This window comes from Ambystoma mexicanum, chromosome 9, assembly GCF_040938575.1.
Source record: "Ambystoma mexicanum isolate Mex_15411 chromosome 9, UKY_AmexF1_1, whole genome shotgun sequence".
Taxonomy (NCBI): Eukaryota; Metazoa; Chordata; class Amphibia; order Caudata; family Ambystomatidae; genus Ambystoma; species Ambystoma mexicanum.
The window spans coordinates 978,066,004-978,093,644 of NC_090931.1; the positions used below are offsets into that span (position 1 = coordinate 978,066,004).

General features: G+C 45.1%; 1 protein-coding gene across 1 annotated transcript in view; it reads right to left on the reverse strand.

Moving 5' to 3' along the window:
* Positions 1–27,641, reverse strand: part of SLC25A12 (solute carrier family 25 member 12) — an 881,399-nt gene that overhangs the window by 391,392 nt on the left and 462,366 nt on the right. Inside the window, exons 7-8 of the mRNA XM_069616206.1 lie at positions 20,784–20,922; positions 20,362–20,455 (exon numbers count right to left, since the gene is read on the reverse strand). Coding sequence (XP_069472307.1) covers positions 20,362–20,455; positions 20,784–20,922 — 233 coding nt within the window. The remainder of the gene's footprint in view (positions 1–20,361; positions 20,456–20,783; positions 20,923–27,641) is intronic.

Below are 27,641 nucleotides of genomic sequence, written 5' to 3' on the forward strand. Positions count from 1 at the left end.
CTCTGTGTTCCAGAACCCTTCCACCTCATTTGGAACCCGGCAGCTCCCAAGTTCCAAATCATAACAACATTGTTATATTTTGTGCTAGTAACCACAGCACTATCATCTATGATCCTAGCAATCAGGAAAAAAGGTTATCTCTAAAGTGAAGAACACACCTTAAACTAGCACAAGATTTGAATCCAGACACGCTCCTGCAATAATGAGAAACATTGGGCTGTTTCTTGTAATAAAATAATGTTTATGCCTGCATTATATGCTGGAAGTGTGACTATGATACAAACAGCTCCTTTGTACTATCACAGCACAAGCAGCCATCCTAGCACTCTCCTATAGCACCAAGTACATTAGGGATCTACCTATTCTGTCAGACTGTCCATATCTCTAAAAGATACAGAATCGCAATGAACCTTTACATATGTTATATTTTTTATATATTGATTCAAGAATGTTTAAAACCTATTAAGTTAATTGACGGTTTTGACCAGGGACTTAACTCGATTGGAGTGCACTTTGGATGCCCATTAAGATAGATGGGGTTTGTGTGTATAGAATAGTGTGGTCCTATTGCGCATCAAGGACCATATTAAAATCCCCTTCCCAAAGTATTGAGCTTGCCGGTCATTAGGAACACAATGTAAACAATGGGAGAAGAGGTCTGGATCATTTATGTTAGGGCCATAAGTGTTAATCAGTAGAGAATCCTGACCCAAGAGAGTGCAGTTTAAGATAACATACATGCCCAAAGGATCAATCTCAGCATTGAGGACTGTAATCCCAATATGAAATGCACTGAGATGAGCATCCCCCTTCTTTGGGTTCCTACACTCTCCCCAATGCCTAGAAGAACTCTCACTGACATTCTGAAAAGCATGTGTTTCTTGCAGCATCTTAATCTGAGATCACCTATATATCTATGTAAAATAACAAGTTTCATGCTTCAATTGGGTTATTAATTCCCCTAATTTTACAGATGTTTCAGTCTATCAGTGTGTCAGATGCAAATAAGGTTTGAGACATTTAAAAGATACATCATGCTAGCCTCTGGACAGAGCACAATGTGTTACACTGCAAATGTAAAAATGTTATCCAAATAATTTCCAAAATAAAGTGACAATATGATCCTTTCCCTCGCCATACCAAACATAAGCAGAAGGCTAAACATGCCCAGAGTATAGCGGAGGGACACCACATTCGCACAATCATCAGGACAGTTGGTGGAACACCACTGTAGTGCACAGCAACCTTGTAATGTCCTATCCATTTTCAGCCATTTTCCTAATCAGCCGAAGAGAACAGCCACACAATTCCGGGGCCCGACACAGCCAAACCACAGCTGTAAAAAGTGGAGCCAATCTACCATGCCACAGGCAGGAACTCTGATGTCCAGCTGAGGGTGGCAGCACCCCTCCCCAAATCATGTCAACCAGGAGGTCTAGATCATCAACTCACTGTCATCTGTCTCCGGGTAAGCAGAGGCCCAAGAAGTATATATGCACAGTCTAGAGGGAGCATCTGTGGCTCACTAGAAAGACACCTTTGATGCACCCTCACTGCCACAGGCTGCAATGGGAAAGAGGCCCCTACAAAGGTTCAGAGATGGCTTCCCAGGTGGCCTTCATGTGGAACTGGCTCAGGATTCCTTATCGAGCTAGGGAGCCCCTATGTGCAATGCTAGTTGTGTGCATGTTATGCAAAAGGATAATCTGACATTTTTCAGATGTGCGTGAAGAGCAGCATACTAAAGTGGCAATCTTTGCTGGCTGCTCAACAGCAACCCCCTAGTATGTTTGTATACAACAGATTTCTCATTGAACATAAATATAAGTTTACTGTGGCCGATTGGCACAATGACACATCCATGCCCAGCCCAAAAAGAATCCCTTGCATGGTACGCAATTATTTGCTTTTGTAAATACGTACTGGGCTCAGATCAGGGAAAGAATGAAGCAACGAGCTTCGCTGCAAAAATCTTAATGTTAAGCTGCTGCCTTCAATATTCATTCCATCCTTTAAGGATATTGTTTGTTGGTTTGTTTGTTTATTTATTTATTTGGTAATGCGTACCAAACCCTTAGGTAGCTGGGCGCAACAAGACAAAGCTTAGTTACAGAACATGACAAGTGCATATAGATACATACAAGAGATGAACTAGTTACTCTTACCTTGTAACGTTCTTTCGATGGGATGTTCCTCCGACGTATTCCTTATCTTAGATAGAAATCCTTCAGCTTTGCTGGCCTCGGAAATTTTTTTTTTTTTTTTTTTTCGCCAGAGGGCGCTGCGCGTCGATGATCGCCGAGTCGATGACCCTCGACGGCCTCCGTGCCGACGTCGACGTCATCCTGCCTATAAAGGCCGCGCGCAGCGTCCGTTGCTCAGTTCCGTTTTGTAGTCCCCAGTAATGTTTTTGGATTAGACTAATCACCTTGAAGGAGCATAGGCTGCAAACCCACAGGAAGTCATACTGCGGGGATGGATGGGAGGGTCGATAAGGAATACGTCGGAGGAACATCCCATCGAAAGAACGTTACAAGGTAAGAGTAACTAGTTCTTCGAAGGGATTGTGTCCTCCGACGTATTCCTTATCTTAGATAGACTCCCATAGCAGTGGTATTGTGACTGGAGGCGGGAGTAATAAAAGTTATGTTACCCTTCCAGAATGGACAGAGTGTAACACAGCCTTGCCGAATCTAGTTTCTTGACTAGAGGAGGAATCCAGGCTATAGAATTTGGTAAATGTATGTGCGGACGACCATGTGGCAGCCGCACATATATCTCGAATTGGCACCCCTCTTTGAAGGGCTGAGGATGTTGCGATACCCCTGGTAGAATGAGCCCTTAGATTTTGAGGAGGCTCCTTTCCTGCCAATTTGTAGCACTCCAGAATGGCTAAAATAATCCATCTGGAGATGGTTTGTTTTGTTATTGGAAGGCCCAACTTATGTCCTGCATAACCTACAAAGAGTTGGTCTGCTTGTCTGATCTTAGCCAATCTGCTGATATAGAAGCTCAAGGCTCGCTTAGGGTCCAGCCTGTGCAGTCTCTCTTCCTCCTTCCCCGGATGAGGAGGAGGGTAGAAAGAAGGTAATATAATCTTCTGAGTGATGTGAAACTCCGAGACTACCTTCGGGAGGAAGTTAGGCTTCACCTGAAGAACAACTTTGTCCTTGTAAAAGATTGTATGTGGAGGTTTACACGATAAGGCTTGCAACTCGCTAACCCTTCTAGCAGATGTCAATGCTATTAGCAAAACAGTTTTGAGGGTGAGAAGCTTCAATGAACAAGAGTGTAGTGGTTCAAAAGGGGCACCCTTTAGGAAGTTTAAAATTAGGTTTAAATCCCATAAGGGAACTTGAAAAGGTTTCGGGGGATAAACATTAGTTAATCCTTTTAGGTATTGTATTACCAATGGAATTTTGAAGTATGAAGGCTCCTCTGCAGTGCGCTTAAAGATTGATAGCGCTGCGAGATAGCCCTTAATTGTGCCAACCTGTAGGCCTGAATTAGCCAGGTAAAGTAAGAATGACAACACCATAGGTGTACCACAAGAAAAGGGTTCAATATTCTTTTCTCTGCACCAGCTGCAAAATTTGTTCCAACGGCAGCGGTATAGAGTTTTAGTTGCCGGCCTTCTGGCCGAAAGCAACACCTCCATAACATCATCCGGAAGGTCCCAATCCTTGTACCTCAACCTTTCAGACACCAAGCGTGAAGGTTGAGGGTCTTGATGGCTGGATGGAGAACCTGACCTTCCTTCTGCGAGAGAAGATCCTCTCTGTATGGCAGTCGAATTGGAGGGCAGATGGACATGTCTAGAAGGTCCGGGTACCACGTTCTCCTGGCCCAATCCGGGGCAATTAGGATCATGGTCTTCCGAAACCTTCTCAACCTCCTGATCATTTGAGGAATGACAGGGACCGGAGGGAACGCGTACAGAAGTGGGAACTCCCAGTCCACTACGAACGCATCTCCTAGAGCTCCTCTCGGGGGAAATTCCCTTGAGCAAAATCTGTCGCACTTCCTGTTGATACTGGTGGCGAACAGATCCACTTGAGGGGTTCCCCAAAGGGCGAAGATCTCTTGAAGGACTTCCTGAGCTATCTCCCACTCGTGAGAGACTGTGTTCTGCCTGCTCAGAGCGTCCGCTGTCAAGTTCTTCTCTCCGGCTAGGTGAATTGCCGATAGAGAGATTCCTTCCTGAATTGCCCAAAACCAGAGCTGCATCGCCTCTCTGCACAGTGGTAGTGAGCCTACGCCTCCTCTTTTGTTGAGGTAGTGCATGGCCACTGTATTGTCCGTCATTATTAGGACGTTTCTTCCCCGTACAGACGGCAGAAAAGCCTTCAGCGCTAGTCTGATGGCTCTCAGCTCCAACAGGTTGATATGTAGTCTGGACTCCGATGGAGACCAACGACCGCTGATGGTCAAGTCGTTGGCGTGAGCTCCCCACCCCGTGAGTGAGGCATCCGTGACTACTGTTATCTCCGGCCATGGTTGCCAAAACATTTCTCCTTTCAGGATGTTCTCCCGACAGGCCCACCACTGAAGGTCTCGGGCTACTTTGACCGGGATCCGAAGGAGATCTGTCATCCTTCCTGAGAACTGTGACCACTGAGTTCTCAGTGCCCACTGGAGGGATCTCATTCTCAGGCGAGCCTCCGGCACGAGGAATATGCAGGATGCCATGAGGCCTAGCAACCTCAGAAAGTCGTAGGCTGGGAGATATTGGGCATTCTGAAATCTGATGACCATCTGCAGAATATCTCGAGCCCTCACCTCTGGTGGCAAGGCTTTTCCCAGGGAAGTGTCCAGGACTGCTCCAATGAATTGGAGTCTCTGTGATGGTATCATCTGTGACTTCTTTAAATTGAGGGAGAAGCCCAGCTTGTGAAGGAAGTGGCAAACATAATCTAGTTGTCTCTGAGCCTGTTCCGAAGATACAGCTCTGATCAACCAATCGTCTAGGTAAGGGTAGACATGAATCCCTTCCCTCCTTAGACTTGCAGCCACAACCGACATTAGCTTGGTAAAGACCCTCGGGGCGGAGGTTAGCCCAAATGGCAGAACTCGAAATTGATAATGAGAGCTGCCAATTGCGAACCTCAGGTATCTCCTGTGCCTGGGATGGATCGGCACATGGAAATAAGCGTCCTGGAGGTCTAGAGATACCAACCAGTCCTGAAGCTGGAGGGCCTGAAGGATCTGAGAGAGAGTCACCATCTTGAACTTGTCCTTTCGGAGGAATTTGTTCAATTCCCGTAAGTCTAAGATGGGTCTCAGTCCTCCGTCCTTCTTCGGTATTATGAAGTAGGGGGAGTACCAACCCTTGTTCCTTTCCGCTACAGGTACCAGTTCTATGGCACCTTTCTCTAGCAGGTCTAAAACCTCCTGCAAGAGGAGCGGATCTGGAAGCTTCAAAGGGTTGTTCCCCGGTGGATGACTCTGAGGGATATGTAGGAAGGGCAGGCAGTAACCTTGGGCCACTGTCTCCAGAGCCCAAGCATCTGACGTAATAGCCTGCCATTCCGTCAGATGGTGAGTTAACCTGCCCCCTACTGGTGTTCTGTGAGGGGAGACCTCAGAGTGGTTTTGAAGCGGCTGATGCAGTTGCCGAAGGTAAAGTGGCTCCTGCTCCTGCGGGTGCGGCTTTCTTTCCCCTACCCCGTCCACCACGGGTAAATCTTCCTTGGCCTCTTTGAGCCGGTCGTCCCCTGCCCCTTCCATATGAGGAATAGTAACGAAAGGACCGTCCTCTCCACGATGATCCCGAAGGACGAAAGGTATTCTGACGGATAGCAGCTCCCAATGACTTGGCTGCTGCCTTGGACGTTTGCAGTTTCTCCAAACTGTCATCCGCCTTCTTTCCAAAGAGGGTAGAACCGTCAAAGGGCATATTCAAAAGCCTGGTCTGCACGTCAGAGGCAAAACCAGACTTCCTCAACCACGCATGCCTGCGGATTGTGGTACTTGCCGCCATGGCCCTGCTGATACTGTCAGCAGAATCTAGGCCAGTTTGTAGGGTCTCGCACATCGCATCTTTACCATCCCTGATGATGTTTAAAAATGCGTCCCTTTCCTCTCCTTCTTGGAGGCAGTCAGCCGCTGATGAAGCGCACTCCCAAAGGGTGTGGCTGAACCTAGCGAGCGTACAGGTCGCGTTAATAGACTTTAACGCCATGCTACAGGCAGAAAAAACCTTCTTAGCCATGGCATCATACTTTTTGTCATCCCTATCCTGCGGAGCAGTGGGGTATGCAGATGTGCTGCCTGATGAGGTTGCAGCCTGTACAACCAAGCTCTCAGGAGTAGGGTGTTTTGACAAATATTCAGGGTCAGAACTAGCCACCCTGTATTTTGTTGACAGTTTTTTATTTACTGCCGGGATAATTTCTGGCGTTTCCCAGTTTGTCAAAATCCTTCTCTGTAGAGCAGAGTGAAATGGAACCACAGGATCCTCCTGTGGGCCCTTGTCCAGTATGTCAGTGAGGTCATCCTGCTGAAAGGCAGGAGAAGGTGCAGACCAACCCATAAATTCTATGATTCTAGACATCAGAGCTCTATATGGAGTCTCCGCATGTTCTCCTGGGTCTGGTTTGATAAATTCTGCTTCAGGAGAAGTGTCCAAGCCACTAGCTTCCTGAAGTGCATCCTGAAGATTTTTTAATCTTCCTTCCTCAGAGGCGAAAGTCTCTGGCTCTAGTGATGTGGTCCTCTGTAAATCAATATCTTGGTCTGAATCCTCCCTTTCCTCAAAAATCGAGGTTAAAGGGGGATACATTGGTTTTTGGAATGGTATAAACCCCATTTCCAATGCAGAAGGAGCCATCATCACAGGCCTTGAAAACGTCGATGTCGTCGACACCGACGTGAAAGTACTCGAAGGCGCCGTGAAAAGCGTCGAGAAATGTGTACTAGGCCTCGAAGAACTCGAAAGGATCGGAGTCCTGCTCGAGAACGACGTCGACGTTCTCGGCGTCGAGTCGGAGGTCTTTTGTCTAACCGTTGGCTGTGGAGTAGCCGTGGTTCTTTCCTTCACCGGCGTCGATATCGGCGTCGACGTCGGCGTCGACTCGATCGACTGATGCGCCGATGAATCCTTCGACAACGGCGTCGATGGCGCCGACCTCTGTTTCGAAGGAGTTTTCGACGATGGCGTCGATGATGCTTTATCTCCCGATGGCTCGAGGCGCTTTCGGGTTGACTTTTCCGCCGGGTACTGCGACTCGCGGCGTTTAGATTTTTTGGGTTTTTTACCCGGGGTATCACCCTCAGCTGTCTTCGAGGGGGACGAGGCCGCTTTCTCGAAGACGCTTAGCATCTTTTTCCTGAATTCCTCCCACTCAGCTTGCGAGCTGCGTTTTGTGGGGCAATGAACTCTCTCAGGAGAACTCGACGAAGATGACGAAGGGGATCTCCTACGTCTCTTCTTCGAGTGTCTCGATGTCGACGAGTGGTGGGAGCCACTTCGTGATCTAGATCGAGAGTGTTTTTTATGGTGAGGAGACGAACGTCTCGACTCTACCGAAGAAGCTTTCGAGGAAGTTAAAGTTGACCTACCTCTCTCGAGCTTCCCCCTACGCTCCTTCAAGGCTTTCGCCGTCATGGAAAGGCATTCCTCACACTCCGAACTCTGGTGCGTGATTCCCAGACACCACAAACAGACCCTGTGAGGGTCCGTCAACGACATTTTCTTCCCGCAGTCTCGGCACTTTTTGAAACCGGACCGAGGGGTCGTCGGGTCGGAGGAGGATGCCATCGATATCGAGGTAAATAGTAGTTATTATATACGTTATCTTGACGAGAACTGAGCAACGGTGTTCCGAGGCACAACGAAGCGCGGAAAAACGGAACTGAGCAACGGACGCTGCGCGCGGCCTTTATAGGCAGGATGACGTCGACGTCGGCACGGAGGCCGTCGAGGGTCATCGACTCGGCGATCATCGACGCGCAGCGCCCTCTGGCGAAAAAAAAAAAAAAAAAAATTTTCCGAGGCCAGCAAAGCTGAAGGATTTCTATCTAAGATAAGGAATACGTCGGAGGACACAATCCCTTCGAAATATAATTTCTGGCCCATCAAGTTGCATTAGAGTGGTGGGCAGCTAGGTCTCACAATTAATGTAATACATGATGCCAATAGGTACAGTCATTAGGAAATACAATGGGTATGGTGGGACGTAACAGGTATCAGAAAGGGGTAACAGTCTTTCCAGGTCATTTGTTTGTAGCCATTTGAGTAGATTGCGTCTAAATTTAGGGTAGGGTTGTTCCATTCTGAGATCTGATGGGAAAGCATTCCAAGCTTGCGCAGCTTTGACTTGGAAACTGGTTCCACTAGCTGTAATTCGTTTAAATCTGGGGATCTCTAGAGTATGGGCATTGGCCGATCTCATAGGGCAGGTAGTAGTTCTCCTGTTTATTCTTTCAGAGAGGTATGAAGGTGCTAAATTGTTCAGGCACTTAGAGGTGAGTGAGACTGTTTTGAGGAGAATCCTGTCGTTTGTTTTTAACCAATGAACCTCTCTTCTAACTTTAGAGATGTGCTCTCTGCTAGGGATATTCAAGGCTGCTCGTAGTGCATTGTTTTACAATCTTTGAATGTTGTCAGTGTCGTATTTATTTGTCGTATTTATTGGCAGCCGAGTACAGGGCATTACAGTAATCTAATCTGGACATTATGAGAGCATTGGCCAGGGTAATGCAGCTAGTGAAAGACAGGAATGGTCTGCAGGCTCGGACGAGTTTGCAGGTGTAGGCTGCAAGTGAGTTGACTTGTTTCTTAAGGGAGAGTGTGGAGTCAAGGTAGAATCCTAAGGTTTTGACTCCCGGCATCACCTTAATGAGATTGTTGTCAATATTGAATGAAGTGTAACTAGGGCTGAGTTTTTTTAGGTTGGTTTCAGAGCCTAGGATCAGTATCTCAGTTTTGTCGTCATTCAGGCAGAGGCTGTGGGATGCCATCCATGCCTGAATGAGGAGGTATATCTTATTTACTAAGGCTGTGTCCTCAAGAAAGTTGCCCGAAAGGGGGATGAGGATCTGGGTGTCATCTGCATAATTTGTGTAGGTGACACTCAGTCTATCCAACTTATCAAACAAAGGCTTAGTAAAAATGTTATACATAGTGGATGAGACGCAAGATCCCTGTTGTACTCCGCAAGACATTTGAATAGGGTTAGCGGAGGCTGATGGGGAAAAGACTCTCATTGTGCGGTTAGCTAGAAAGGATTGGACCCAGACTATGGCCTCCCCTGAGAAATGGGTAGCCGACCTTAGGTGGTGGCATAAGAACACATGATCCACTAGGTCGATGGCTGCTGACAAGTCCAGGAGAAGTAGCATAGCTGCTTTGCCATTATCCTCATCAATTTGGGTCTTAAGATCAAGCAAAGCTGTTTCCGTGCAATGAAGAGGTTGGAAGCCAGATTGTCACGATTTTAGTAGGTGATTTGCTTCCAACTATTAATTTGTAAGTAGGCTACTCTATCAATAATTTTAAGTAGAAAAGGGACGGCAGTAAGAGGTCTGTAGTTGTTCGGGATGGTGGGATCTAAGGTTTGTTTTTTAAGTAGGGGGAGGACCGAAGATTCCTTAAGATTATTGTGCACTGAATTGGTTTTGAAGGAGGCATTAATACGCTTAGAGATGAAGGGAGCCAAGTCTCTAGTTGCATCTTTTATAATTTGGGCTGGGCAACTGTCTCCTTTACAGTTCGAGGATTTTAGGGAGAGTATAATTTTCTCTGTGTCGAGGATCGAGATTTCCTTGAAGCTGAAAGGATTGGTCGTTGTGCTCCCAGTGTGCTGGGGGGTTCCTGCTCAGATGGGAGCAATTTTGTCGAAAACGTATTTTGTATGTCGGTACACCAAGGCTTGTCCTTAGGGACATTGTCTGCTGGTGGAATCAGGGATTCCATTTCATGAAGGATAGAGAAAGGTTCCTTAGTGTTGGATTTAGCCTTTGAAATGTTATTGTTGAATGTATTCTTTTTAGTGTTCATTATTTCTCTTTTATAGAATTTGGAGTAGTCGGTTAACTTGACTTTATTTTCGTCGGTGGGGAAGTGACGCCAAATGGATTGGAGCTTTCTTTTTTGTAATCTTAGTTCTTTAAGTTGAGGCGTTAACCAGGCATTAAGATGAGATTTCTGTCTGCCTTTGCGCAATTTGACAGGTGCAATCATATCCAATGCCTTAGTCATGGCGTCATTAAAGACCTCTACTAGTACATTAGGGTCTGTGTTACTGTCCAAGTTGTTGATAGAGGGAAGGAGATGAGGGAGTAGTTTTTCTGCTGTGATATCCTTTTTACTTCTGGTTGGTAGTGGGGGTGCCATATCAATGGTTTTAGGGCAGTGGAGATCTAGTGTGGCGGAGAAGGTAATTAGGTGGTGGTCAGTCCAGGATTGTGGAGCAATATCTGTAATGGCAATGTTACAATTCAGATCGGCCACCCAGTCAAGGATTCTTCCTTTGATATGGGTAGGGAATAGGACTTTTTGAGTAAGTCTGTGATCCTTTAGTAGAGCTACTATTGATTGAGCATGTTTATTGTCAAGGTCATTGAAGTCAAGATTAAAGTCCCCCAACAGCAAAGTTTGTGAGTGGCATTTTGTGTTATTGGCTATGAAGTTGGTTAAGTCCTCCTCGAACGTACCCAGTGGTCCTGGGGGTCTGTACACCAAGTAGATAGGTAAGAGTGCGGTTAAGAGATAAGGGAGGTTTAGCTGTAAGTATCTTGCATGATAAGCAAGGTGGTGAATTGGCGAGTCTGATGAGTAGCTTAGTTTTAGATAAGATAGCTAGGCTGCCGCCTCTGGCGTTGGGCCTGTCTGCTCTAAGTATCGGATAACTATCAGGTACCGCCAGCATAAGGGATGGTCCTGCAGACTCAAGAAGCCAAGTCTCAGTTATGGCAAGCAGGTCCACGTTCTCGTTATTTAGAGTGTCAGCAATTTCAGTAGCGTGGGCCACCAAAAATCTGGCATTAATGAGCAATCCGGATAGAGTTAAGGAGCTATTAAGTTTAGGGGTGGAGGGAAGTTTAGTTACTGGTATATTAAGGCTCACATGGGTTTTTAGGGATAGTAGCAGTGTGAGCAGAATTTAGGTTGTTAGGTCTGATTGTCTGTGCTCATCTAGTTAGGGGTTCATTAGCTAGGGTGGCATTATATTTGGGACATCTATTTATGTTAATTTTTTTTGGTTCATAGAGACAGGGCAGTCTTGACCTGAGTCTCATGTTTCTGTCTGTAGGTGGGCATGTTAAGATAGTAGCAAGGGCCATTATAGCGAGGAGACCGAATGTAAGTAGGATAGACTGGGTCCTCTGGTTTTTACTCATATTCATGGAGTTGATTAGGACAGGTTGACACAAGGTGGGCTGCCCAATTTGTCTCAGGTAGGCAAGTCCCTGTTGTCCCTGTATAGGCTAGTTTCACTTTTCACAGTGTAGGCTAAGTTCACTTTCTCAGTATAGGTTAATTTCACTTTCACAGTAAGGCTAACGTCACTTTTCACAATATAGGCTAGTTTCACTTTTCACAGTATAGGCTTATTTCGCTTTCACAGTAAAGGCTAGTGTCACTTTCACAGTATAGGCTAGTTTCATTTTCACAGGAAGGCTAGTTTCACTTTTCATAGAAAGGCTAGTTTCACTTTTCACGGTGGAGGCTAGTGTCACTTTCACAGAAAGGCTAGTTTCACTATTCACAGTAAAGGCTAGTTTCACTTTCACAGTATAGTCTAGTGTCACTTTCACAATAAAGGCTAATTTCACTTTTCACAGAAAGGCTAGTTTCACTTTCATAGTATAGTCTAGTGTCACTTTCACAATAAAGGCTAATTCCACTTTTCACAGAAAGGCTAGTTTCCCTTTTCACAGAAAGGCTAGTTTCACTATTCACAATAAAGGCTAGTTTCACTTTCACAGTATAGTCTAGTGTCATTTACACAATAAAGGCTAATTTCACTTTTCTTATGGTAGGCTAACAACAGCATTAACATGTAGTGGGCCTGTTAAAGTGATTCACATGGTAAACCACCTCAAAGCAGATATAGTAACCTACAAGTCTTGTACAGAAGGTACACAATAATGGGCCCTGATCCCTTAAGATAGCAGCTTTTACCCATTGGCGGGCTCCTGAAGGCTTTACATAGTAGCTTGGGTATTATGCCCCACAGTAATTCCTTCATTTTGCTTTCTTTCCCTATTCCTGGTATATACAAGTCTCACATTAGCTGCTCTGTTGACATTGTCTAGGCGTTTAATTCTCATCTCTAGTTGCTTGATTGATCCTGCCGCATAGTTGTAAAAATCTCAATTTTTTGGGCAGTACTATTGATTTCCATTTAATCTTTCATTGTTTGAATCTTCTTCTTCACTCAATGCATGTCAATTTTCAACACGTTTCATCCTCGATTTAGGACTTAAAATCGAAGCCTCTGTGGTGACTGCAAGCGTGGCCTATATTTGGTCAGATTTCCTAATCAAGATCAAGGGCATGTGTTCACCCTGCTGAACCCAGCCATATTGTTATCATCTGTGCCTTCCTCACTAGCGTTACTGGCTTGGGAGACACAAGGGGAAACTTTGGTGGTTATTTTGATATGTAGTCAGTCCTTTTCACTGTAGCGTGTGCCCCTTTAGCAATTTAACCACTGCACTCTTCATGGGAACGAATACCAAATGGCCCTGCCTCCATCTATGCTCTCCCAGTTGTTCACTGGCACCTCACAGCTCTGCTTCTCTTATGGAAGCTCACAACACAGGTTTTGTGTGTTGCAATCCTCTACACTTAATGCCTTTCCCTTATACAATATCATCACGTCTTGGTCCTGGGCCACCCCAATGCCCCTTTGCCACCTCTTCACACCTCTTCATCCATCTCCAGTCCCCACCACTCTCCACAGGAATAGTGTTGGCTCCGCTGCTGATAGATCTGTACCTTCTCTAGGAGCCGCACTATTCACTCTAATGCTGATAACTGTGAGCCTGCAGCCGTAATCACCTTAGAGATGTCTCGGCTGCTCCAGAACTCAGAGGCTGTGCCCTCTTGATAGATAGCGCTCACAATTCTTATAACACCTGCAGACTTATAGAGAGGTTGACCTGGCTTGTGAGCAGCTCGCCGACCCAGCTATGCTCTGTCTGTATCTACAATACTAATGTGGTTTCATGGGTTCCTGTCCTTTGCAGCATCTTTGGTCAACACTGCAGATCATAGGTGGATGGGCATAAAGCAGCAGCCACTGGTGGGAACAATTGAGACTGCAGCCACCTTTAAGGTCCTCCAGCTATGCCTCTGAATGTCTATTTTTGATGTGCTGAATACTATCATGGGGAATCCTTTATACCCTTTGAAAGTAGACAAGATAAGCACTTTGCCTTAAACCCATCAGAGCAAGTCTACTGAATTACTTTGACGCTCTTAAGTTTTGGTGACATTACGTGTAATTTAGATAAAGCAAATATTCATGTCCAAGATGTCTTCTGACCCCAGTTTAAAAAATAATACTTAAGATAAGTGATCCCCCACATGGTGAGCATTCCTTTCTATTGTCCTGCATAAGTCCAAATGAGAAATAAAAAGTGCTTGCCCTGACCCTGCCAAAGATAAGCACTATTTCACCAGTCTATGTTTAAAGTAAATGAAAATCAAAATGATTTATTACTGAGCTTACAATCGTGTACAACAAAATGCCCACTTTGCTCTTTAGAACAGACAAAACCTCAGCTAAATATCAAACAAACAATATTGTAGCATCCTGATGCTCTGTTGCAGCTGCTCCATCAGCCAACCTGTTCTAGAGCTCTGGTGTGGAGCAGCAGAAGAAGAGCAAAGACAGTTGAGGGAGAGTCTGGGAGGTAGGAGCACTTGCCTATAACTTACCTCATCTGCCTGCTTGTTTCCGGCACCTTGGAGATGAGCTCCTCCCCTCTCCATCCCGCAAGATGAGTCTTCCAGAACCCGAGCTTTCCCGGTTCAAACAAACCCACCACTGCATCCAATGCCTCCACGAAGCCACTGTGTCCTACATCTCCAACCGTGCACCGTACGCATCCCCTCTACTGGTGAGCGGAAGTATGATATTCCTTACATGGGGTGCACAAACCTTTTCTGCAATAAGGGCAGCAGCTGCAGCCAGCACCGCAGAGGAATCCCAAACGCTCAGAGGAAAGCACCTTGCAACGTTCGACACAGACCTCCCCATGCATCCAAAGCAAAGGGGATGCCTTGACAGTTACCGAACTACAACCACTGCATCCCTAGCAATTGGCCACCAGAACTGAATCGTGAAGGACAACTGGTCTGTTAAAAAAAGTAAATACATAATTAAACAAACAAACAACAAGAAACAGAATCAATACAGTGACACTAGGTCTCATTACGAGGTTGGCGTTAACCTGCCGGTGCCACCGGCGGGTTTCCGCCAACCCCATAACACTGAATCTGACACCTGACTTCCCGGTGCCACTGGGACATTACAAGATCCGGCGGCGCAGGAAGTCAGCCACCGGATTTTGTAAGTCCCCATTCCCATGGGGAGTGGGGAGACGGAAGCACCGGCACAGTTGTTAACGGAGCCGGTGCTTCCGTAACAAATCTGCCTACTGGGGCCGCTGCGCCTGGCAGAGTCAGACCTGCCGGGCGCAGCAGCCCTGGCAGGCAGACTCGTACTGTGGTGGCCCGGAAACAAGGGTGCCGGTAAGCTTACCAGCACCTTTGTTTCCGGACCGCCACACTTGTAATGAGGCCCACTGACTGAAAAAGATTAACCTCACTCAGATTACCCACACCTGTGAGGCAGGCGGCTGGGGATGAATCAACAAATGTGACCAACCCCCACACTCTAATGCTTTGAAGATTGTTCCAGCTCATTCAAATTGTATTCATCGCCTGTTGCTGAAACTTCGGTTGGGCCATCAATCTGTTTTGGAAGGACAATTGGGAGACTACTAAAGAATCTATTGCTGTCTAGCAGTTTTGAAGAATTTGAACTCTGTATGGAGTTGTTGAAAGGTGCTGGCGGTAAGGCTGGCCATGGCTCTGTGGATAAGCTCTGTGAGACTGACCAAGTGGGGTGAAGGCTAATACAAATCTCCTGCTGGAGGAAAAATCGGCCAATAGACAGGATGTCATATTTTACCCTCAGATCCAATTGCTGATAGCACTTGTTGATACTCCAATGGAGTTAGCACAGTAGTATTTATGTCCCGCAGGCCTTGTTAGCTCCAGAAGAAAATCTTGTAGGAGATTCTCAGGAGTTTGTGTGTCGGTAAAGCTCACATGCCTGCGATTGTGGATGAGAACATAAGAGGGTTTATCATGGATAAAATGAACTTCATCGTCACTGATGTAGAAAAACTGGCAGGGAATGAACCAAGGTAGGCCCTTAGATATAAAGTGCTGTCATGACTACTCCAGAAAATGGGTCACAGGGTTATAAGAACTCTTGACTGAAGGTTCTAAGGAGGATTAAAATAAACACGTGGTGCTCACAGAACAAAAGAGATTGTGTACTTGTGGGTTGCGGTGGTAGCCATCTGCCACATTTCCAGGGTATTTGGTAAGATTTTCCCAGTTGCCTGTTCAGTCTGAAATTGGTAGTTGATCTTGTGGAGGATCTATAGTATTTTAATGAATGTTTCTTTTTTGTTGCATTTTGCTCTGCTGTTCCTGACGAACTTACTGTGAATCTATAGTCATGCAGGTTTTATTTTATGTTTTCTTTTTCATGTCATTAGTTTTAAAATATTTTGAATTAGTAGATTTTATTTCACTTGTGTTCATTTTATCAGTTCTTAATTTGTTTTCTTCACTTTTTATTTTTATTGCAATATGCTGATGAGTCTTATTTTTTTGTTAGTTGTTCCTGTTTGTTGGATTTTTTGTTTTGCTTCTTGTATTTGTATTATTTGTGTTGTCCCGTATAATTAATTTGTGCACGCTTTGTTTGTTTGCTAGCACCATGATGCCTATGGGCCAGCTTTGTCACTATACAAATAATAAAACATAAACATAAATAAGACAATGCCTGGTCTCCGCAAACCCGACATAGCGACCCCTTCTCTGTGCCCCTCTGTATCCTACCCACGCTGTATATCTGTTCTGTTATTACCTTTGAAAGCCACTCTGTTATGCATCTGTACAATTGTAAACCTCTGCAAAGCGTTCCGTTGTGTATCTGTATTGTTTTATAAATCTGTAAAACGTTCCGTTGCTTCTTGAAGCTAGGGCTGCGCTCAATAAATACCATAATAATAATAATCGATGAACCTGAACAATTATCAGTAGAAGAAAAACCATTACTACCTTTCCAGTAGGCTAATGGTGATAAATGGGCCTGAAGAAGAACCGGGTAGGCCTAGGCCCATGATACAATTACAGATAGCCGGGAAATCACTGTTATTCATAGCAGATTTACTCTACACCATTATCCCGGGGGAACTATTTTTGAGGACATTACAGTTAACACCAATACCTTTCACTCCTTCAGGGTACACAGGTCACTGCATCATAATTCTAGGGTACCTTCAGGTATTAATGTAACATAATAGATTCTACAGTTTGAATTATATACATAGTAGCTAGGGGGCCAGCAGTACTGAGTTGAAAACATCAAGCAGCAAGTCTTGTAAACTTGGGGCCCGGCAAGGTCAGCAAATTAGGTCTGTGAACAAACCTGCCTTTGACAACAGAGACAAAGTGGCGCTCAAAGCAAATCATAGTCTCAGCAAGAGGAAGGAACTGCTCAGCAGCCTCGTCCAACAATACCACACAGTGTTCACCAACACCGCGGAGAAAATAACAAATGTCAAGCATAGTACTGAAAACAAAGCACAACAAATAAAGCACCAGGTTTGTAAGGTGCCATTCATATTGCAGGATCAGCTACAAACAAAGATCAAAGAGATATTGGAAGCGTGAATTATGCTGGAAGTAGAAGGCATAGAATGGTTAGCATCAATTGTCCTGGCAAGCAAAGCAGATAGAGAAATAAGAATTTGTGTTGACCGCCACAGCTTAATTAAAAACAGAAAAGTAGATGCACATCCGCTACCCAACATATCAGAGATGGTGAGCAGAAGCAGTGGGGCCAAATTCTTCTCCACCTTGGACTTACGTTCAGCATATCATCAAGTCAAACTCATAGAAGAATCAAGAGAACTGGCCCATTTCATCACCCTGTTTGGAGCTCACTAATTCGTACACATGCCCTTCAGGGTCACTTGCAAGGCATACATTGTTCAATGACAGATGGATCAGTTGTTTAGACATATGAACGGAGTTCTCATGTTCCAGGATGATCTATTGACTTTCACTGACTCCACAGCAAGACATATTAAGTTATTACTTATTACGAGTACTAGAGACCTTGAAGCAATATGGGCTCACAAATCAGCAAATTATGTTTACTGCTACCCGAAGTCAACATTTTTGAGACACACACTGACACAACAGGGAGTTCGGCTGAAGCTCAATTTAATGAGGGCCAAAGCTGAAGTGACTTCCTCATACACTAAGGAAGAACTAGTGCTTTTCCTCTGACTGTCAGTTTTCTGTAAAATCTGCAAACAATATTGCTTCTGCTGTTTAACCTCTACGGTGTTTGAGCAAGAAAGAAACAGCATTTTGTTGGACTGGGTAGCAACAGAATTTATTTGAGCAAACCAAGAGAATGATATTATAGGTTCCCACAATGCAGCCTTTCAACATATTAGGCCAATCTATCCTAACAGTAGATTCCAGCACAAATGGCTTAGGGGCTGTATTCTCCCAACTCAAGTGAGGTAGAGCATGTAAAACAGTGTTTTCCTCTAGGGCACTCAAGCCTACAGAAGCAAATTATTCTAAAACAGAAAGAGAAGCCCTAGCATACATCTGGGCAGCCCAATACCTTTGACAATATGTATGGGGGTGTCCTTTATACTCAGCAGCCTGTACAACTAAAGTAGCCCCTACTCAGGCCAGATTCTCAGCACTGCTCCAAGAATATGACTACGCTATTAAGTATAAACCGGTTAAGACCGACGTGGCAGCTGTCTCTTGTGCATGCCAGTGGAAGACACAACCACAAAATAACAAAACACAGAAGTTGCCCCTATTGATGAACTAGACTGCACCAATGAACACGTCAGCAGAGAAGTGTGGATCCAAGCTGATGGTGAGGATATCACACTACAAGAAGTGAAAAGGCATTCCAGAAACAGATGGTCTCTCCCACGACAATTGCAGAACAGCCTTCTTCCCTTTCGTAAAGTTCAGGATGAACTATCTTCATATGACATGTTCTTTTACAGGAAGGATAGAGTTGTGCCAACAGTGAACATTCGGCCCAAATTGCTTCGAGCAACTCATCAGAGACATTTGGGCACAAAATTCACAAAAAGGGTGGTAGATGAAAACTATTGGTGGCAAGCTATACATTCAGGTACTGAATGATATGTGAGACAATGTGCCCAATCAGATAAAGTATTGATTACCAAACTAGCCCTGATCACACCCATCACCATCCAGGAAAGTCTACGGCGCATGATAGCCACAGACATAGTAGGAGCATACAGCACTGTCCCCTCCTTTCATACATATGCAGTGGTAATAATAAATGATCCTTTTTCCAAGTGGCCTGAAGTTAAATTTGTAGTGTCGGTCACTACTAAATCTGGCACTGAGATTCTGTGAGAACTCTTTGAAAGAGAAAGGTTTCTGGAAACCCTCATACCTGATAATGGGGTACAGCTGATGTCAAGAGAGATGAAAAAATTCCTTGGCTTGTGTGGGGTTGTTCACTGCACTACTTCCCTTTACCAATTCTAAGGTAATGACATGATCGAGAAATTTAACAGTCTTAATGTCCACTGCACAATTAGCCAAAAAGAACCATATAGAACCACGGCAGGCTGTAAAAAGCATGCTGTTCACATATAGACCCAATCCTTGCTCCACAACAAAAATTGATCCTTTTGAACTTCTTCAGGGACACAAGACTCCCCCTTCCATCCAAACTGTGGTGGATATTCAGAAACCGGGCAAAGAACATACCCGTTGTCTCTCACCTTGGAAATATGTGCTCTAACCTGAATTTAGCACAGGAACGTATGAAAGCAGACTTTCAGCAGTCTCATGATACCCCCTCGCCCAACTTCCAGATAGGAGATTGGGTGAAGGTAAGGTTATCATGTTTTATTCCCAAAGAATTGTCAAAGTACTTTTCACCCCACAAAGTTATTCAAGTTCTCAGAGAGGCGGCGCTCAAGGCAGACGGGAAAGCATGGAATGGAGAAAGCATAGCCTACAGAAACAAAGGCATGGAGCATTCTTTCCTGATGAGCATAGACAGACGCATCGTCCCACTTTGTCCCAAACCTCCACTCAGATAACCCAAAAGGGGGGCTTTAAAAGTGAGTGAACACAATTATGGGCACTGCGAACCAAGGGACAGTGAACCCAGGACATGCATGTAGTTCAGCTCACTTCTCTAACATCCAGACAGGGATGGCACAATATAATTCCACTCAGTCCCCAACCATCGCTGGGACTATACGAGACAACTCCGAACAGGCCTCAACCGTCTTTGCCAATCGAGTAAAGGTGAGGAGGCCAAGTCCGGAACTCCAGTGAGGTTCAAAGGAACAGTTCCTGAATAGGAACCCAACCCCATGGAGGTGCACAGGAACAGACCCTGAGCAGGTACACCTGAGAGTGTGCAGTAGTTTTTTCCTTAGGAAAATACAGTATTCAGTATTTATCCTTCCTTCCCTAGTAGATTCTCTCCCATTTTTCAACCTTCCCCTTCTTCCCTTACCCACTGATAGTAGTACATTTCTTCTTAACCATGTAGAATCGTAAACAATTAAAGTTATGGTTGATGTCTGCTATGGTGCACATGTTGTTGTCTTACATTATAAAGGGGGAAGTGGTGTTGCATCCCGAAGCTCTGGTCCAGCTGCTCCATCAGCCAACCTGTTCTAGAACAGTAGCATGGAGCAACAACATGAGAGCAAAAACAGTTGTGGGAGAGACTGGAAGGCAGGAGCTCTCACAAAAGCTTCTGGTGAATATACACTTTGCCTCTAACTGATCTCATCCACCTGCTTCTTTCTAGCTCCCATGCCACAACCCAAACAATATGTACATTGCCATTCTCCCAAAACATTATACTGTAACCACTATAAAAGGTGCAAAAGCTTTTCACTATAAAGAGAAAGCTAGATATATTTGGTGATGGTAGCCTGAAGATGACCGACCAAGAGTTCTGATGGTGTAATCCATCCCTAGATCGGGCAAGATTAGCTCAATGAAAGACTATGAAACAGGTGCATTGCTGTCCAAACAGTACGGAGTATCAGGACACTTACCCTGTAGCACTGAACAGATCTGCGAGCTGGAAGAGTATGTCGATTTCCAATGGGGTGATTTGTCCAAATTTGTTGGCAGAGTGGGCAAACTCCTCTGTTATAGGAAAAAAAACAAGAATATTGTAGTTCTACGCCAGACACAATCGTTGCCCACCTTTATCATAGTGACGCGTCTCACTAAACCACAATCAACCATGGATAGTACATACATTAATGACACAGGCATCTTGTCACCACAGCATTCCCAATTAAGCATACCGAATGGCACATCCCACAGAAGCTCTTGTTGCCAAGCATATTAAAACAGCGTTGTTAGGGAAAGATACAAATAGCATTTAAATAAAGAAACCAGTGTTATGTTAATAAACAACTCATACTAAAAGAAATGCAAACAAATAAAAACATAGTAAAATATAGATCACCTTTAGTAACTTCTACATCCTTTCTTGAGCCTGCTAGAGTGCTGTATATTTTTCGAACTAGCTCCATGTTATTCAGCAAGGAGTTAAATGCATTAAAGTACGAGAAGCTAACCTGATGCGCAATGGTTCCACCTGCTGCCTAGAAATGAAAAGCACAAACAAGACAGGGTTAATGGGGGTCAAGGAGGGCCTCAAACTGAGAGCCACTATACTTGAGGCAAAGTAAAGAGCCACCTGGCAAGTTTAACATTCAGCCATGTTATAACAGTTTTACATGCAATACCATTCGACGTCTGCAAGGCCTACCATATAATGCCATCATTATGGATTACGTACAGAAACATATTCAAAAAGCCAATGAATAAGTCATACAGTTCCAAAATGCTTAAAATAATTCACACAGTGAGATGGCACTTGATGGGAAGGTGGCAGGCTGTTGTCTTTTCATCGCACCCTGGTGAGAGCAGCGTAACAAGCTGAAAATCTGTCTGAAAATCAATCTGAAAGCCCTAGATTTTTAAAGTGTACTTATCAGTAATTACTGTTGATTCTTTACCAACAAAATTCACAGTGCTGATCAGATCGCCTCCCCCCCCCCCCATATTCTCACCTGGTTGGGAGGGGGGATGGGTAAGGTGTCTGAATCTCGCTAGGAAGAGTGCCACTGAGGCATTATTTGGGCACCTCGGGATTCTTTACAACGTGTCATGCAACACAGACAAGCAACAGCCATGTCTGAGTGGCTAGGGCATGTGAGGGGCAGCTCCACGCCACAGCAATCAAAGTAGATTCATGCCACCAACGAATGTGTCAAACAGGAGCAGAAATGAAGATTTGGGTTAAGCGGTTACCTTGCTGCCTCTCTAAAATGGAAGCCGAGACAGCCAACATCTGATCCATGCTATGGACTACAGAAAAAAGGAAGCCACTGGATAGAAGGGAATGCCATCTATTGTTACTACATAATGACATTTCCTTCTTTACAAACGGTTGGGACTGACACTTTGCTCAACTATGACATTGTGCTCTCTTTAAAAGTCTACTCATTTTGACGCGTGAATCTTCTTTATTTAATCTGAGCCTCCTGAAGCAATAGAAAGTACAATGGGACGTCCACTCACAGAATGTGTTGACTACAGAGTCCAAAATAAGTACCTCCTGAGAGAAGGGACACTAAAAAAAAAAAAAAAAATTATGGAGGGAAAACTGGGGAGGCGTGGCTACCTAGCCATGCAGTAGGATGTGTTCCAGGGAGCTCCTGAGATGCATGATTTTACCCTGAGGACAGTGTTTATGTAAGCCTAACAGTACATGATTGTAGCACAAGGTGTGGGAAACCAGAGGGCACAGCTGAGCACTCTTGAGGAACTTGCGGTGCCCTATCTACAGGGCCATACGAAAGTCCGAGACCCGGCTCTGAAGAAAAGGAAACAGGATGGCGATGAGGAACAAAGGAGAGGCCGCCGAGCTCCATTAGCTTAAGCCAGGATACGCAACAACAGATGCGAAAGCAGAGGAAGGTCGCTTGAAGAAAGAGGACCGGCAATACGAGCAGAAACGTGGCAGCTCGAATGCACAGGATAATGCTTGGCACAACGGACCGCACAGTGAGCCGCATGGGTGGCGCGGGTATTCACTAGTGCCGTGATCCTGGAGGAGCTGCTGTTGGACGCCGGGACGAATGACCGGAGTGCGGCTCTAGACAAAAGAGCAGATCGCACACCAATGGAGGTGAAGGAAATATCACGCGTCGGTGCGGGGGCGTTTTGGCAGCCGCATACCAGCAGAAGGCATCAAAGGAATTACTGGCTGGGTGAACTCAAGAGTCGCGGAGTAGCGACTACGGTTGCTGTGCAGGATTGCGACGGCAATCGGGACAATTGAAGTACAAGAGAGAGGGAAGTCTCGAGGCGGCGACCGACCTGCGGTTAGAAGAGATGGCAGATTTGGGATAGTGGAGCACAATCGGAACAGCTGCAGCCCAACAGATATCCGGGCGGAGAAGACACGATGAAAAAAGACAAAGCAGAGAAAAAGCTGTGGTATAGTAGCAGGGAGCGGCAAGCCCGACTTGAAGGGAGCTCAGTGTTTAGGGAGAATGCCCTGAAACAAGCAAGGAGCTGGCCGTTTGGGAGGTCAGGTGCCATGGGCATAGCCTTGCTGCCTTACGTGCGGAGTAATTGAAATGGTCTGGGCACCCTGACCACCTGTTGTCGTGAGCTGGAGAGAAGGCAAGGAGTGAGCCAGCACTACAAATAAGGCCCCGAGAACAGAGCCAAGCAACTATTCAAGGTACAGCACAAATGGAATTCTGGCCCAGCTTCAAAATATTCCAGAGGCCATAAACCAGCCACAGGAGTGGTGGCCATCCGTATCTGAAGCAGGCTGACCTGCGCAGCCCCCGAGCAGGCCCATTGAAGATATTATGTAGTTCAGAGGCTGCAGAAGTACCAAAATAGACAAAGGCTCGCCATTTCGGAACGAGACAAACATGAAAGTGGCTCTCGAGTCTAAAATGGATGCGATCAGCATAGATGTGAACTTGTTGAGGCAAGATGTGAGGGCCATGGCTGAATGCACGGGTACACTTGAGAAGGAGATGGGGGAGAACAAGGGAGGCCTAAAGGTCACTTAAGAAGAAGTCACGGTACTGCAACAACAAGTGCGTAACCTGGAAGGCAGGGCAGAAGATGCAGAAGGTAGAGCCAGACGTAGCAAAGTAAGGATCATCGGACTTCCAGAAGAAGAAGAGGGACTGAACCCAACTAATTACGTTGAGACTTTATTGCTGCAGGAGATAGGCCCCAGGCCCCTCACGCAATGCTTTATGGTTGAAAGAGCGCATAGATCACTGATGAGGAAACCACCAGCCGGCGCCCCGCAGAGACCAATAATGGCTCAGATACTGAACTACCCAGATAGGGAAAAGATACTGGAGCACTTTTGCAAAGGAGGAACGATCCAGCGTTCGTCGGCCATGATAACTGCATACCCGGATTATACCTTGCAGGTACAGAAACAACGGATGAACTGCATTGCGGTCAAAGGACAATTACGAGCAGTAGACCTGAGGAATATGTTGCTCTATCCTGCGATACTGAAAATACTTTAAAAGGGTCACGCCATTTTTTTTGATAACCCGGAAGAAGTACACAAATGGATGGATGCAGAGAATTTACCAACTTGAACAGAGGCTGTCCGAGTGCTGAAAAAGGAACACTAGCAGAGAGCCAGAGCAACTAGCCTGTAGCAGACATTTGCATAAGCAGGACTGAGCCGAGATAGAACTTACAGAAGGATGCCTCAGGAATCACATTTGCTAATACAGGAGTTGACTACTTAGTGCCCAGTTTGGACTGCACTGTGCAGGAACGTCCTGCATCCCAGACTAGATTAGTTTGTTCGGATACTAGTAGTTACGTATCTGCCTACTGCGCCCTATGCACAAAGACGTGTCCCTGGAGCTGAGGCGAGAAGTGGGAAAGCCTGAGCATGAGGTACAGAGTTGGGCTATTGTGGGGGCCGGGGGAAGGGAAAGTTGGGGTAGTTAGTTGGGGGTTAGCCTATAGGTCCACATTACAGATGCTGAATTTACATACTGGGCTCCGTGTGTGTGTTCGAATTTTTAAGAGTGATGGGGGAACTTAGAATAGCGTCCTGGAATGTCAGTGGCCTTAATAGTTACATTAAACGAAATAGAGTTATGACTTATCTTAGGCGCCAGAAAATAGGCATTGCACTCTTGCAAGAGACGCATCTCACCAAAGAGAAACATGCTGCTCTGACAAAAAAATGGAGAGGTACAACGTTAGGCTCGGCATACTCTGCATACATGAGGGGGGTGTTAATATAGGTGGCTCTGTCAGTGCCCCTGAGGGTGCTTGAGACTTTCCAAGATAAAGAAGGTAGGATGTGTGTGTTGCGGGGTCGGCTGGAACATAGAGAAGTTTGCATCATCAACACATACGCACCTAACCAAGAGACGGCGGCTTAATTCCATACGTTATACCCACTTATAACTCCACATGTAGACGGCACACTGATATGAGGAGGAGACTTTAATTGTACGCTCAACCCTCGATTAGCTAGGTCGGACCACAAGTACACCCACCCTGCCCCCTCGGCCAAAGCCCTAAACACATTGCTGCAAGCATTTAAAATCTCAGATATATGGCAGACGCTGCACCCACAGACCTGTGGATATTCACATTACACTGCTCCCCTAGAGCTGTACACCCGATTGGATTATATTTTTACAGGCAAGGGCACCCTGGGGGAATTTGTACAGGCGGAATATAAAGCAAGGGTGTTGTCAGATTATGCCCTGGTAGTGGTCACATGGCTGCCCCTTCATCCCCCTAGAGCAAGGATCCTGACAAGGAGACTTAGAAGTGAATCTCTGAGAGACAGCGCATTTCGGGAACAGCTAAGAGAGGGGGTATGGGATTAATTTACACATAATACAGGCAGTGTGGCATCAGCAGGAACGTTATGGGAGGCCTTTAAAGTGGTGATCAGAGGGACAGCAATTGCCAAAGCAAACAGTGTGCAAGCTGCAATAGAGAAGAATTTACAGAAAGTGGAAACCAAACTAGAGGCCATTAACCAAACAAGTCCAAGATGGCTGGTGGGTGGTTGTTTCAAATATGCGCACAAATCCTGCTTGGCTATTAATATTGACCGTACTTATTTAGTTGTGATCCAAACATTTCTATTTGTGATGGCCGATCAATTGTATCATTGTACAAATCTCATCAGAGGTCTTTGTATGACTGACAAGTAAGATTTGTAAGGAAGGCATGGCATCAATAGTAAGACAGACACAATTGACCACAGTCTAAGGGCATTTATTGAACTTTAACAAAGGTGTGATGAATGCCTATCTAATCCTAAATCTAAAGATGGGAGCAAGCTACAACCATCAAATAATAATAATACAGTCGTAGTGCAGTCTCGTCAAAATAAAAGGGCCCGTACTAAAAAAATAACTATTGCCAATCCTTACCTCTAAATACAAATAGTGTGGGGTAGTGTTCATGAAAAAAGAAAGATGTGTTCACAAAAATGATATGTCAGGATGATCAGGCCATTGGCCTCCCTTCCCCATGTTTTCAGCATAGGATAAGGCTGTTCACTCGAGCAGAGCACACTCTCAGGCTTCTTCGGCACAAGTACACAGTTCCAATACCAGCATCATGGCCTTCTCTGCCTAAGTCTCTTAAGTTATCAAAGTCTCTTGATTCAGAGAGCCTGGTGTACCAAACAAATGAAAATTTATTTTCCTCTTACAAGTACTAAAGTTAGGTGATTCACTCTTCACCCTGGACTCCACGCATGCTCAGATCTCTTTTCATATCACAATTGTTATTTTGGATCCCTCTCTTCTGCGCTCAGATCCCCTTCTCCAATGTTCAGAGAATATCTTTTCTTGGGTGACTACCGGTACACCCAAGATCCCCCTCAGCCAAGCTCAGATGCTTCCTCTTACACAATTAGTCTCCCTCAACCGGGCTCGGACCAATTGCATTTTGCATTAGCTATCAAAGACTTTCGAATGTGCACAGGGTTTAGCTTGACCCGTTGCAGGACCACTTCAACTTCACAATTCACAATTTACATTTGCCACCTCTCAGTTGGATACCTAACAGAGACCTTCAAATGAGAACCCATGTGGTGCCAGATCACTCTGTATATGGTATCTATCTTGGCTTCAAAAGTTCAGTCACTACTTGAATGTACAATTATTTTTGATTATAGCAATACTTCTGGGCTGCATTTTGGGATGTGTTTCAGTTGTCCCGTCTGTTTATGTAATAGTTATGAATGTTCCTATTAACCATAACAAAGTTCTGAAAGATGGAAAATTGGACAATGCTTCCAGGCTAGGCCTGACGTGAACAACATTGTTGACTGATGGTGCTTAGAGATTATTCAGCACCTTGCTGTTGGCACTGTGCCATTAGCAACATGGTAAGGCTTTCAATCAAATGTCTATGGGTCTGGCTAAGGAGGGGAAGAGACGGCTTGGATAAACAACGCTCTGATGCTATAAAAGGCTGCCTTCTGATAAGTCAGAGGGAGAGCTGTTCGCTGTGCTGGAAGAAGCAAGACTGGAGGCAGACGAGGCTGACGAGGCTGGAGTACCCAGAAAGCAGACTGCAACTACTCTCCATGTAAGCCAATGGAGAGCTATGGAGGGGACCATCCTCCTTTTTTCTGCCTCGATTTTGAATCCTCTGAAATTGCATTTCTGACCTTCTGGGACTCAAAAAGACTTTTCGTTTTGCTTTTTTGAGAGGAACTATTATTTTTGACTGTGCTGCATAGAGAAGCATTCTACGGCAATCAGCTCACCACCTATGGACATATTTTATTCTTAATTGGCTGTTGCACCATCGTCCATTCCAACTGACACTAAATCTTTTTTAGGCATTTGTACCTATTCTGGCCGCTTTTTGCTGAGAGACCATGGTGATTTTGATAAGTGGTTTTTCCAATTGGATTTTATATTTTTTGGATTATTATTGGATTGCGCATTCGACCCTCCAGCTCTCATCGCCCTGAGTACAGTAGTGAGTATGAGGGCCCGTTTGACCCATCTTTAATATCACATTGAGAAAGAAGAGAGGTCTAGTGAGAACTAATGAGGTAGTCATTTACTTTTGAAGTGGCCTTTATGCTTCTGAAATGGCTGACTGGTCTTGAGTAGAATGCCAATGATAGCTGCATATTCATTTATAATGTTTCAATAATAGTAGCAACGTTTCTTTATTATTTATTTCTCATAATAAAACGAATTACACTATACAGGAGAGTATAAAAGCATTCCTTGAGTGTTCATTATAGAGAATCAAGTCA